The sequence below is a fragment of the Heterocephalus glaber genome, unplaced genomic scaffold (assembly GCF_053883595.1).
Source record: "Heterocephalus glaber isolate CG9 unplaced genomic scaffold, H.glaber_assembly_v1.0 deba00000281, whole genome shotgun sequence".
NCBI lineage: Eukaryota > Metazoa > Chordata > Mammalia > Rodentia > Bathyergidae > Heterocephalus > Heterocephalus glaber.
This window is the reverse complement of record NW_028258139.1, coordinates 8,769,542-8,784,427: the sequence shown is the minus strand read 5'-3', so window position 1 is coordinate 8,784,427 and position 14,886 is coordinate 8,769,542. Positions and strand designations below refer to the sequence as shown.

Here is a 14,886-nt window from a genome sequence, read left to right as displayed (position 1 = left end):
TTGTCTGCCCCCTACTGTATGGTAGCTGCAAAATCAACATTTACAGCTAGTCTCTTGCATTATTAACACTCCATTTGATCAGTTTCACTTTTTAAGGAGGCCTTGCAGTGAAAAACCCTGTGTTTACTATACTTTTAAAGGTAATAAAGTGTAATTAAATTACCTATAAAGGCCACTCACCAAAGCCTTTTTCTTCACATACTTACCATCCCACCTGCAGTACATAAATAAACCTACTGCAGGTAGAGGAAATAATAGTGAGGGACATCCTATAGGCAAAAAACAAATACATACACACACAAATAGAACTCAAATATAAACTGATTATGAGCACCCAATGTACGATTCCACAAGATTAGGTTATGCAATGCTTCAAAATAATTGTCTTTACACTTCAAATTATAGGGCATTTCAGAGAACAAGCTTGTATACTATCACTTAACAAAGAAAGTAACTCTCTTGGGCCAGAGATTTTAAAATGTCAAAGACAAGGAAAGAAATGTTTCATGTGAAGAAAGCAAAATAGAATTCAGCTTCAAATAACTTTTTCCCATTCTTCTTATTAATGCTGTATAAAATAATGTAAAATCAGCATTCCAAAATCCTACTTATGCAATATTGCAAGAATACTGCTATTTTGTAAGGGTGTGCAAAGTATTCTAAGCTTTTCATATTAATACTTAGGATTCCCCATTTAATCTCTTCAGAGTGGAAGTTTATCAAAATAGACATTATTTTTGCCAGCTGTGACTCTTAACATAATAGTTTAAGTCTGAAAGTACATTCTCATTCTTTACATCGTTGATTCTCATCAGGGGGTGATTTTGCCCTCCACATTGCATTTCTGGTTGTAATCATCAAGGGTAGGTGAACAGATGATATGCTATTGGCATTTAGTGGGTAGAGGCCAGAGATTATACACTAAATAATCCCACAATGCATAAGACAGTCCCTAGTAAGAATTGCCCAGCTCCAAATGTTCACAGTACTAAAGTTGAGAAACCTGTTTCAGATATATCATAAGTTCTGAAGAATGGGAATAAGAAAAGAGTAAAACCAACTTTTCAGAATGAACTGTCCTATTTTCATATTTTTAAATAGAATTTTAACAAGCATATCTGAATACATTTCCAGACATTTCAGAAACCAAACTGCATATATAGATTCCATTTAATTCAGGAGACGAGTATCTGCTATATAAATAGTACATACTATTAAATATCAACAGAATGACTAAGGTTGTTATATGAGATTGTAAAAAATATTCACCTTATTTCTCTCTATTTAACTTTATAAAACATCAATAGTCTTCAAGATGATTCTAGAAGAATAAATATAGAGAACTCCACACTTCATAAGTAGAACTCATCACCTTTTAGGTTCAAATTATAAATTCTGAAGGTGTATTCGATGTCAGAAAAGCTTGGGTAGAGTCAAATTTCTAAATAAAAGTAACATCAAAAGGCCACTCAGGCTCCAAGGTACATTTGAAACATACCTATCACACTCTTGGCAAAAGAAGCTCGCTTCAGGGTTGCCAGACCAAGGTCTCCGATCTTGACTGAGCCTGTGGGGCCAGTAATAAAGATGTTGTCACATTTAAGATCCCGGTGAATGATAGGTGGAGTTCGAGTGTGAAGAAACTGAAGTCCTTTAAGGATCTGCCGGCACCAGCTTCTTAGAACTTTGATCTTCATCACTTTAAACCTTTTCAGGTACCTAGAAAAAGCAAGGTACACCAAACAGGTTATCAGTGATATGTGTTTGTTGCTTTGAAGAATTCCATTAAATACGAGCATACCAAAGGGGCGAATATCAAATTTAGAACATTAAGATTCAGTAACCTTAAAAGTTAGGAATACTTTTAGTGAAGTTAAAAAGGGGCTACAATAGTTCAAAATAGAAAATTCTATTATAAAACAAAGAAAAATAAATCTTCCAAGTACTTTCATTTAAATGGTTATAAAATTAGGGTAGTTTTTTTCTTAAAAGGAGATTAGGCTGACTGTGTCAGCATTAGCAGTATTTAATTCACAGATGAAAATTTTATGTTAGCAGTAAGAAAATTCTAATCAGAAAGCATAAAAATGAATTCCTTCAAATAGTTCACTATCAAAATGACTAAGAGAGCTGGGCATGTTGGTGCACGCCTATAATCCCAGCACTTATCACCACAAGTTGGAGGCCAGCCTGAGGTACATAGTGAATTCAAGGTCAGCCTGAACTGCATATCAAGACTGTCAAAAAAAGCGAAAAAAGGGTTGGGGATTTAGCTCAGTGGTTCCGGCGCCTGCCTTGAAAACGCAAGGTCCCGAGTTTGATCCCTGGTACAAAAAAAAACAAAAACCAAAAAAGAGGTAGGCAGAATTCTGCATCTGGTAAATGATGGAGTAGCTCCTATTAGTGGCAGATGTATTTATAAACTCTAGTCAAAAATACACAAAACAGCCAGGGATTTAGCTCAGTGATTCCACTGCCTGCCTCGAAAGTGCAAGGTCCTGAGTCCGATTCCCGGTACCAAAAAAAAAATAATCAAAACAATAATTTGACAGTGTTGGGAGAACAATCAAAACCAGTCATAAACTGGAGGTGAGTTCACACAAAGATGAAGGGAAAGCAATGCTGGAGGCTTCCTGTTTTCTACACCTTTTCAACTAAAAGGCGGCCCCAGTCTGATGACACAGACCAGACACAAGGGCAGAGCTTGGGATGACCATAACATTGAGGAGGGTGCTATCCAATAGAACTTTTTGCAACGATAGTTTGTCCAATAAAGTACCCACTAGACAAAAGTGACTATATTTAAATGTAGATTAACTTAAAATTTCTGTTTCTAAGGTGCAAGAACCACATGTCTGTCAAGTGCTCAAAAGCCACATGTGGCAAATGGTACCATTTGGGTCAGTACCCATTGTAGAGCATTTCCATCGCTACAGAAAGTTCAATTGGACAGAGGGGCTCTTGAAAGAAAATTTCAGAAAATAGGCAGAGAAGGAAAGTCCTACATTCTGCATGTTCTTTGCCCAAATCTCTAGCTGACCTTTGAAATATGCACATGTGAGACAGATTCCACACAGCTCAGCCAAAGCCAACAAAACAGAACAGAGATTTCTGATGCTGTCCACTGTAGGGATATTCAGATGTACAGTTCAGGGATTGCATCCTAATGCACATTTCATCAGAAATATGCGGGGGTAAAAAACTGAAGAGCCGCCTGCTGCGCAAGCACAAGGACCTGAGTTCGATCCCTGGTACCAGAGACAAAAAAACTAAAGAGTACAAAAATGTCAAATATGAACAATGATATTTTCTTCTTAGTATCTTTAAAATACATGGCTAATTAAGGGAAAATAACAATTGGGAAGGGAAAATAACAATTGGGATGTTCGTAGAGTATGTAAATGTATCATATATGAAAATTACATAAATAAGGAAGGGTGGAGGGGGTAAAGGGAGGGCAGAGAAATGGGGGAAAAGATCCAAGATACATCATGTAAAGGTACAAGATCCTAATGATGAATGTAACTATACTGTATACCTAAAATGTACCAATAAACTTAATGAAAGAAAATTACAGCATGAGGAGTAAGTTTTACAGGCAGTAAGAATGACTACTTATGTAAGGATCTTTTATTTTACATGAAATTATACAATATCAATGCTAGTTGTAAAGATTTAAAGATATAAATCCAATCTCTACAGTAATCATTTAAACAAATACAAGGAGAACTAGATCTAACAGTGGAACTAAAATGAAATCTCACTTCATCTGGGTGGAATAATAAAAAATAATAGCAAAAGTGAGTTTTATGGACTAAAATAAATCCAAAATAATAACTGCAACTATATATGCATCCAATACCAGACAACCTATATATAAAGTAAATATTAATAGACCTAAAGGGAGAGACAGACTCCAATAAAACAATGGCACAGAACTTCAACACTCTACTTTCAGCAATGCCAGACCAGTCAGAGTAGTACAAACAGATCTAATTACTTATATCAGTCTTTTTTCTAATAAAAGTTAATAAGTCTATTAAGTGGATGAAATCTACTTAGTTGCTTGAATTTGAATAATTACTGCCCAAATATAAATATTAATACTATTCATATCAATTTAAAATTATAATAATCAGCCAGGGAGGTAGCTCAGTGGCACCATGCCTGCCTGGCAAGCACAAGGTCCTGAGTTTGATTCCTGGTACCGGAAAAAAATAAAATAAAATATAATAATCAAAATTATTTCACTGAAAGAAATTTATTAATATTCATGAATAGCTTATCAATAACTAATTCTCTAAATTTTACTATGGAAATCTTACAAGTGCCGCACTGCTGGTGTATATAATATGCATTTACAACTGCTACACCACAAATTAGCTGCATTTTAATTTTTCATACTATTTTAATGATTCTCTTAAGGAACTGTATGCAAAATAATGACATGTGGTCTGCTAAATCAACGTCTTTTTTGTATTATTGTAATACAGCACATGGATCATTCTCCAGAATACATCATGTGGCAGGTCACAGAAAAATTAAAAATCATGAGCAAATTAAAAAAAAAAATAAAACTAGAGAGTATCTTTTTTGACCACGATCAAATAAAACCAGAAAAAAAAAAAAGAGAAAAGCTTTGGAAATTACGCATATATAAGTTGAAATTAAACAATTTACTCTTAACAACCAATGAAACAAGGATGATATTAACAAGAAATTTAAAATTTTCTCAAAAGAAAAGAAAACAGAAACACAACATACCAAAACCTGTAGGATACTGCAGGAGGAGTATCAAATTATGTTTATAGCAATTAATGCCTACAAAAAACATGCAGAAAGATCTCAAATTCAAAACCTAACAGTGTATTGCCAAAAAAACCTAGAAAAACCAAGAACAGACCAAACCCAAACTTTTTTTGTGGGGGGTACCGGGGATTGAACTCAGGACCTTGCACATGTGAGGCAGGAGCAGTGCCACTGAGCTAAATCCTTGGCCCCAATCCAAACTTTAAAAAAAATGAAATATCAATGAAGCAAAGAATTGGTTTTTCAAAAAGATAGGCAAAACTGACAAACCCTTAGCTAGACTAATAAAGATAAAATACTTGAAATCAGAGGTGGAAAAGGAAACATTACAACTGACACCACCGAAATACAAAGGATTATTAGAGGTTGTTAAAAATAACTAGAAATCAAGAAACTTGATGGCCTAGAAGAAATAGTCAAATTCCTGGACATACACATCTTACTAAAATTGAATCATGATGAAACAGAAAACATGAATGGACCTAAAACAAGTAATGAGACTGAATTGGTAATTCAAAAATCTCCCATCAAAGAAAAGCCCAAGAACTTACTGCTAGGTTCTACCAAACATTTAAAGATCAACTAATAACAATTCTTCTCAAACTATTCCAAAAACTGAAGGGGTAATTTTTTCAAACTCATTCTACAATACCAGCATTAATCTGACACCAAAACCACCAAAGACATGACAGATGTGTGTGTGTGTGTGTGTGTGTGTGTGTGTGTGTGTGTGAGAGAGAGAGAGAGAATTACAGTCAGTATCTCTGATGAACATAGATGCAAAACTCCTATATAAGCCAAATCCAACAGTAAATTAGAAACACTACTCACCATGACTAAATGGAATTCAGCCCAAAGATATATAAATAATATGATATACCTTACCCACACAGTGAAGAACAAAACCCACATGATCTCAAAAATGCAGAAAAAAGATTTGATTAAATTCAACTTCCCTTCATGATAAAAACTAAACAAATTAGGTATCACAGGTATATATCTCAACATAGTAAAGATCATATATGAAAAGTTCACAGCTGACATCATACTGTGAGGAAAAGCTGAAAGCTTTCTTTCCAAGATCTGGAACAAGACAAGGATATGCAATTCTCCAAAGACTTCAACAACCAACTATTAGAAATAATAAATTCAGCAAAATTGTGAGATACAAAATCAACCTGCAAAAATCAGTAGTATTTCTAAGAAAAAGAAATCAAGAATACAATCCCATTTAGTAGTTACAAACAAAACAAAACTTAGGGACAAATTTAACCAAAGAAATGAAAGACTGCTATACTGTACAATGAAAACCATGAAACATTGATAAAAAAAACTGAAGAGAATGCAGTACTGAAGAATAGACACCCTTTCCTCAAAGAATGATGAATCAATATTGCTAAAAGGCCATGGCATTAAAACATTCTAAATACTCAATGAAATCCCTATCAAATTTCCAATGATATTCTTTGAAGAACTAGAAAAAAAAATCCTAAAATTTGTATGGACCCACAAAAATATCTGAATAGCCAAAGCGATCCTGAAAAAAAAGAACAAAGCAGGCATTATACTACCTGACTCCAAAACATTCTGTAAAGCTACAGTAATCAAAACAGCATGATATTGGTATGAAAAAGGTACTCAGACCAATCAATAGAACAAAACATGGAGCTGAGAAGAAACTCATACATCTATAGGCATATGATCTTTGACAAAAGGGCTAGGAACATGCATTGGAGGATAGTCCTCTTCAATAAATGGTGCTGGGAAAACTGGATGTATACATGCAGAAGAATGAAACTAGATCCAAAAGTCAATTCAAAATGATTAAAGACTTAAATGTAAGAACTAAAACTATGAAACTACTAGAAGAAAAATGTAAGTGAAACACTTTAAGAAATAGGAATAGGAAAGGATTTGGGGGGAAGACGCAAAAACATAGGCAACAAATGCAAAACAGACAAAGGGGATTACATCAAACTAAAAAGCTCTACAGAGCAAAGTGAACAACCTACAGGATGGGAGAAAATACTTGCAAACTATACATATGACAAAGGCTTAATTTCCAGGCTGTGTAAGAAATCAAATACAAAAGCAAAAAAGAAACAATCTAATTGAAAGATGGGCAAAAGAAAACATACAAACAGCCAACAGGTAGATACATGAAAAAAAAATACTGTCATTAATCATTAGGTAAATGCAAATCATAATCACCTCATTCTAGTTAGAATGACTATTACAAAAAAGACAAAAGATCCAAGTGCTGGCAAGGATGTGAAGAAAAGGGAATCCTTATAAACTGTTAGCAGGAATGTAAATTAGTACATCCATTATGGAAAATAACATAGAGGTCGCTATAAATATTAAATACAGAACTAGTAATCCCTCAATTGGGATTTGATACAAAAGAAATAAAATCAGTATGTTGAAGACACATCTCATTGCCATGTTTACTGCAACACTATTCACAACAGGCTAGAAAAAGAAACATATATATCAAATGATGAGTAAAGAAAATGTTACACACACACACAGAGACATGAGAATATTATATTATTCAATGATTAAAAAGAGTGAAATTCTCTGTCATTTACAACATGATAGGACTGGAGGTCATTGTGTTAAGTGAAATAAGCCAGGCACCAAAAAAACAAATATTACACAATCTCACTCATATGTGTAATACCAAAACACTGATCTCATAGAAATTCAGAGTAAAAGAGTGTTATGAGAGGTTACAAGGAGGAATCAGGAAAGGTTGATCAGTGTGTACCCCACTGTATTTCAAGAGGAGAAACATGTTCTAGTATTCTAGCACACAGGATAACTATAGATAATGAAAATGTACTGTACATTTGAAAACAGCTAGAAGAAAAGATTTTGGATGTTTTAATCATAAAGAAATGATACGCTGTTGATATGCTTGCTCTGATATGAACATTATATAATGTATACATATTGAAACATCACTGGCACCCTTTAAGTATGTACAATTTGTATATGTCAATTAAAATTTTTTTATCCTTAAAAAATACATCAGAAGTTACCGTTGGAGAGTAGATGAGTATAGTCCTGGGAAGGGGTATAAGCATTTTCTGATATGATGGATATGTTCTGTATCTTAGATGGTTACACAAGTGAATGCCTTTGTCAAAATGCAGGTACATGCAGGAGGATTGCAAGTTTGAGGGCAGCCTGGGCAACTTAGCAAGACTCAAAAAAATTTTAAAGGGCTGGGGAAGTAGCTCATTGATAAAGAGACATGGGTTCAATCCTTAGTAGTGCAAACAAAAAAAGTAAAAACCTCAGTGGACCATAAAATTATGATTTATACTTTTTACTGTATGTAGGTTTCACTGTAAGGGGAAAAAAGTTAAATACTGGAACTTCAGTTAATGAAATGCATAGTGAAGAGTTTATGGGTGAAGCATGCTGATTATTATTGATTTTGGAGTAAACACAACACATTGTTGATGGATAAAGAAACAGATTATAATGTGAAAAGGCAAATGTAGCAAAAAGTTAATAATGACAGCAACTAGGGGGTGAATGTGTGGCTGTTGATAATTCTTTCAACATCTCTGTATAATTGAAAATTTTTATAATGAAATGTTGAGAATCTTATGTCATTATGTCTCCCCATAAATTTCCCATTTTTAACTAAAAGGGTTAGCTTACAGAGTTAACTTTATATTCTTTATTTTACTTCTCCATAGCACCTCTCCATTTACAGAAAATGTGTATATCCTTTACCTCCTAGTTTAAATCTTACCATTTTGGTAAAGACCTTCAAGATTATACTAGTCCACGAGGAAAAAAGCAAAACCCACTGTACCCTTTTTTCAACTGCTATTAAAAAGAAAATCACACATATACTTTGATTCACATTTCATTTTAGGGACCTAGCCTATAGGACATGAGTATAATAAGCAAGACTAGTATAGGACTGTTTGCAAGGAGAGAATATAGACAAGAAGGGATCATATTCCTAGTATAACCACAAATGGAATTTTTCCAAATTTAGAGATGCTAAATACAGTGAGACTAAGAAGGCAAGCAAACAATTTTAGTTAAAATCACCATAATCATCTAGAGAAAGAAAAGTGGCAACCAGGCACAGTATGTGCTATCAGCATATATAAAATATTTAAAAAAATTTTTTTCTGAAATAGGGTCCTTCATTATGGCTGATTTTTACTTACTCACTTTGAGAAAAGTCCCACCTTCATAAAACCAGAGCTCCAGCTACCAGTTATTTTGGTGCTGAAATATTTAAATCAATTCATAATTAAATGAAGGTAATTATAGTACTAGTCCCAAAACTAGAAAACTGAATGTTGAGGATAATGGCTGCCAAGTATTAAAGGTCTAAAATAAAAGAAAATATCAGGGCCGGGGCTTTAGCTCAGTAGAAATGCACCTGCCTTGCAAGTGCAAGGTCCTGAGTTTGATCCCTGGTACCCTGGTACCGGGGCGGGGGTGGGGGCGGGGGCAGGGGGGTGGATTTAAAAAGGAAACAAACAGAAATTTGTAAGCTGAAATAATATCCGAGCACACAGAAGCAGCAGCAAACTTAGCTGGGTATGGTGGCATACACTTGCAATCCCAGCACTTGGAAGTCCAAGGCAGTGATAGTAAGATTTTATCTTTAAAAAGTAGGCAAAACTTTAAGACTGGTCAACTGAATGTATCCAGTCTGAGAAGCAGAAGTAAAAAGGAATGAAGAAAAATGAACAAGAGCCTAAAAGACCTGTGGAATCCCATCCATCAAGCTGAACAACATATATATACAGAGTCCCAGAAGAGGAGGAGCTAAAGGAAAAGAGCTGAGAATGGCCACAAATCTTTCAAATTTGATAAATAACATGAATCTACACAGTGGAAAAGCTCAACAAACTCCAAGAAAGATAAATGCATAAACATCCACAACAAGACACATTACAGGGCCAGGGATTTAACTCAGCAGCACAGCACATGCCTGGCAAGAGTGAGGACCTGAGTTCGATCCCTGGTACCAAAAAAAAAAAAAAAAAAGACACATTATATTCAAACTGTTGAAAGACAAAGACTATAAGAAAACCTTGAAAGCAGCAAGAAAGTACTTATCAAAATCAAAGTAACCTCAATAAGAATATAAGGGAATTCTCGGCAGAAACTGTGGAAGCCAAGCAACAGTAGGATAACATATATAAAGTGTTGAAGAAAAACACAAATCTTGCCAGCTAAGAATTCCATAATAAGCAAAAACTGTAATTCACAGGCCAGGGATTTAGCTCAGTGGTTTCGCCACCTGCTGCGCAAGCACAAGGACCCGAGTTCGATCCCTGGTACCAAAAAAAAACAATGTACTTCACAAATGAAGGAGAAATTGAGATATTTGCATATAAAGAAGCTGGATTTCTTAGTAGTACAGCAGCTGTACAAGAAATGCTAGAAAGAACCCTTCAGAATAGAGTAAAACCTAAACAATAATTTGAAAACATAAGAAATAAAACCTCTGGTAAAGATAATTATATAACTAAATACTAAAACCAATATTAATGTATTTTTGTTCATAATTTTATTTCCTACATGATTTAAGAAATCACAAAAATAAAACAATAATTATAAGTATGTTAATGGGCACACAGGTATAAAGATATAATGTGTCACAAAATGACATAATCCTACATATAAATATGGAGAGAATGTAACATATGCATATATGCCTACACTAAGAAAAAAAAGTGCCAATGCTGTACAAGTACAACATCAACATGGAAAAATCAATTGTATTCCTATATACTAGCTATTAACAATCTGAAAACAACTCCATATGCAATAACATCCCACAAAATAATACACTTTTCCTTAATTCATTTAGATAATGCTAGGAAGTAAAACCCAGGAAAAGAGTGATACAATAAACAAGAGCTGGACAGCTCAGTGGTTCCACCGCCTGCCTCGCAAGCGCAAGGTCCCAAGTTCGATCCCCAGTACCAAAAAAAAAAAAAGTGCTGGAGAAGTTTGGTAGAGTTTGCGGGAGAAAAATTATGATCTGTTAGATTTTCCACATGTTAACCTGGAGGAGTCAAAGCTGCAAGCAATTGACTAAATACAAGACTAAAAGATCTGGGATTAATCAATTCAGTAGTATTAGCTTTGAAAAGCACAAAAACAATTTATAATTTGTAATTTACAACAGGCTCCTCTCTGAATACAAGCAGATACTCTGTGGGACATGAGTTCCTGAAGGCAGACTCCAACTCTTGCCTAAAGCTTTTTAAAATAGGTAATGGAATTTCTGCATGGTAACTTTTTTTCCTGAAAGGGATGACAGGTCTAGCTATTTTGGCTTCAATTTATGATGCTATGGGAAATGGCAATAAAAGTATTGTTTAGTGAAAACTGTCACAGCATAATTGCAGCTGATGTAACAGTTGCAGAGATGTACCAAAAACCAAAACAATGTGATAAAATAATTGGGTTGCTCCCCAACAAACTTTAATATTTTTACCACTAGAGGGCAACCTTGACATTTGATTTCTGGTCCCTTAGCCACTGAAGTTTAGAAATGCCAATCTACATGACTTAACTAGGTTTATTCTGCAATAACATCTCAATTCAATGTTATCAATAAATAATTACCAAATCACTTTACACATGAGAAGATTTTGTGAGGCCAGGGATTTAACTCAGTGGCATCATACCTGCCTCGCAAGCGCAAGGTCCTGAGTTTGATGGGGGGGCGGGGGCAGGGCGGGGCAGGGAAACATGTTAGTATAAGTAACAGTTGAAAGGATTATTCCCTCCTTAGTAGGTTAGGTTGGGTAATAAAAGTAGATTTGGTAGGGCTGAAATATGGGAAATTGTCTTATACTTCTTGGTTAGCCTTTATAATGTTGACAAACTTACGTTTTAAGTGTTCCAGATGTCATAAGTTCAGTCACCAAAACAATGCATTTCTTTCCTTTCACTGTGGATTCCCAGGAATCATAGAATCGAACAATATTGGGATGTTGAAGACCCTTTAACATTTCAGCTTCTTCTTTAAATCTCTGCCTTTCAGACTTTGTTAACTTCCGGTCCTAAAATAAAAAATCAAAATAGACTGTGAATTAAAATGATAAAATACAATCATAAAGTTGAATTAAGATGTTAAATTATAAGCAATACCTTTAAAATAGGAACACAAAAGTTACGTATAATACTCAGTAGCCTGACTTAAGGGTATGAGAACAGGCTAAAGTGTGCTTAAGAAACGTTTAGATTGTAAAGTCATGCTTGAGATTATTTTAGAATCCCTACTGCTAATGTGTCTTAGATATAGTCTCATTTTATAACAAGAGTTAACTTGCCACTTCCAAAACTGATGATTTATAGCTAGCTACAGGCAATTTAATGGTCATGGAATAGGCACTGAATTGGGAAGCAGAAAGATCTAAATAAAATTAAGAGTTCTATCTTTGCATCAATTAGAATTTTCTTTACAAATATGTAACACTGCCTCACTGGATTTTTGTGTGCATCATCTAGTAAGAATGCTTAATCACGTTTAAAGTGCTTGATCCTTCATAGGAGTTAACTGGCCTCTTATCTGAGATGAAGCATGGGGAATACATTAAATTTATTATTTGCCCTTTGACAACACCCCACATACACCAATTTTTCATTGTTCTGTGAATTAAATTTGAAACTATCTCTAAGCATGAAATATTTCAGGTATAAAATAGATCTGTTATATTGTTAAATACTTAAGCAATACAAATCTAACTTAAAGCCCCCATATGTAACTAGTTCCTCATTCCTACTTGTTATACTTGAATAGTCACTACCTTGGATTTGCACACATAATGGCTTCTTATACTTTGTATGAAATATCTGAACATATATCATAATTCACATATCTACTGAGGAATCTTTAGGGTCTTCCTCATTTGTTGCTAAAGCAATGCTGTCGCTTTTTTTTTTCTTTTGCAGTACTGGGTATTGAATCCAAGGCCTTCAAACTGAGCTACATCCCCAGCCCTTTTTCTTCTTTTTTGAGACAAGGCCTTGCTAAATCGCTAAACTGCCTGGACTGACCTGGAATGTGCAACTCTCCTGCCTCCGCTTCCCAGTGTGCTGGGATTACAAGTTGATGCCACTACCCCTAGCTTCAATGTTAATCTTCTTGGGCATGTATATATCAGTCTATAGGATCTGAGTTCTTAATATGTGGCCCACAAACACCTTTAAGGTAGATTTACAAAGTTGTGTGAAAACAAATCCTTATTTTTCATTAATCTTGAATTAAAACTTAACATTTTCTTTACATATGTAAAACCTAAACAGCATTAGCCATGCTTTTGTCACTGGCAGACCTAGATACATTCCTATCACATAGCAAATGGTTATCTCAAAATATCATTCATGCTAATCATCACCTGAAACTATGGTAGCTAGCTATTAGACCTCCCAGTAGATTTTAGTATGTATGAGAGATGAAAACTACGTCACTAGTTTTTTTTTAAACTTTGAAAATTATTTCGACAATTTCTTTTGCACATCTATGTATTTTTGTCATTATCTAAATGATTTATATTAAATCCTCACCCACAAGATGATGGTATTAGGAGGTGAAGTCTTTAGGAGGTGATTAGTGACCTCACAACAGGGCTTGAGAGAAGGTTAATCCCTTCAGCCTCTTCCACCGTGCGAGGGTGCAGCAGAGTAAAGCAGACATGGAATCCAAGCTTCAACTTCTCAGGCTCCCGAACAGTGATAAATAATTTCTATTATTTATATATCAATCCTGTGTTAGGCATTTCATTACAGCAGGCCTAACGGACTATGAGACCCTCCTAGTAACCATACAAAGGTCACCATCATTGTTTCATAGGCTCAGCAGCAGTTGGTAGTATTAGATATGAACTTTTTGGCCAATTTAATGGGTACAAAATCATATCCTATTGGTTACTTCAGGATAAGTATGAGCAATCTTTTCTATATTCTTCTAGTCTAATTGAAATTCCTCTTCTATGGGATGTCAAACATTTCATTTGTTTCTTTATCTGATTTATAGGATTTCATTTACATATTCTGAGAGTAATTCTTTATTGATTTTAGAGTCATAATGATGGGGGGGCGCTTTTTGAGACAAGGTCTCACTATGTAGTTCAGGTTGGCCTCCAACTTGCAGCAATTATTCTGTCTCAGCCTATGAGTGCTGGGATTACAGGTGTGTGCCACCACACCTGGGTGTCACAATGATCTTTCAATTTGTGCTTTGTATTGTCACCTTATGACGTCTTTTGATTTACAGACATTTTATTTCAGTATAATTTAATCTATCTTTTACTCTGTAGAAAATACTGTGTCCCTTCAGTCCTTCAAGATACTGAGGCCATGAGTTTTTTTCCTTTTTAAAATATAAGTATGTTTTGTTTGCTACCTCTGGGGAATCAATTTAGTGAGGGATTTATTTGGTTAGATAAGAGAGGGATTGTTGGTTTTTTTCTATGCCAACCAGTACCTCCAGTTCATTTTATGAACAATTTTTCCTAGCCTTATCTCCACCATATGTCAACTTCATTTAAATGTAATTTTATTTCTGTACTCTACAATCTATTTCAATGGTCTAGTCCAGAACAAATATCAGATTTTCTTAATTACTGTAGCTTTAAAACAATGGATGCCTAGTAGGGCAACTTCCTCTTACATCCTCTCCAATGTAATATTTGAAATCAAATTAGCTTTCTTTTCCCATGAGAAGAGATCCTTTCATAACGTGTAAAATATAGCATGAACCAGTTAAAACTCAGAATATGCCCAGCATGGTGATGCATGCCTATAGCCCCCCAGCTATTGGGGAGGCTGAGGTTACAGGATCACTTGTGCACATGAGTTAAGAGGTCAGCCTAGACAACATAATGGGACCTTGTCTCAAGAAAACAAAAACAAACAAAACATGCCAGGCAAGGTGGTGGATAGTTATAATCCCAGCACTAGGGAGGCTGAGGCAGGAGGATCACCGTAAGTCCAAGCCCACCCTGGGCTCTTAGTGAGTTCAAAGCCAGCCTGAACTGTATAGCAAGACCCTGTTTTAAAAACCAAATCAAA

General features: G+C 34.9%; 1 protein-coding gene across 25 annotated transcripts in view; it reads right to left on the bottom strand.

Moving 5' to 3' along the window:
• The window catches only part of Wnk1 (WNK lysine deficient protein kinase 1), a 135,276-nt gene that overhangs the window by 66,377 nt on the left and 54,013 nt on the right, over positions 1-14,886 (bottom strand). For all 25 annotated transcript variants that reach the window (XM_087186118.1, XM_021249242.2, XM_021249235.2 and 22 more), the window contains exons 2-3: positions 11,701-11,873; positions 1,499-1,719 (exon numbers count right to left, since the gene is read on the bottom strand). In XM_087186118.1, coding sequence (XP_087042244.1) covers positions 1,499-1,719; positions 11,701-11,873 — 394 coding nt within the window. The remainder of the gene's footprint in view (positions 1-1,498; positions 1,720-11,700; positions 11,874-14,886) is intronic.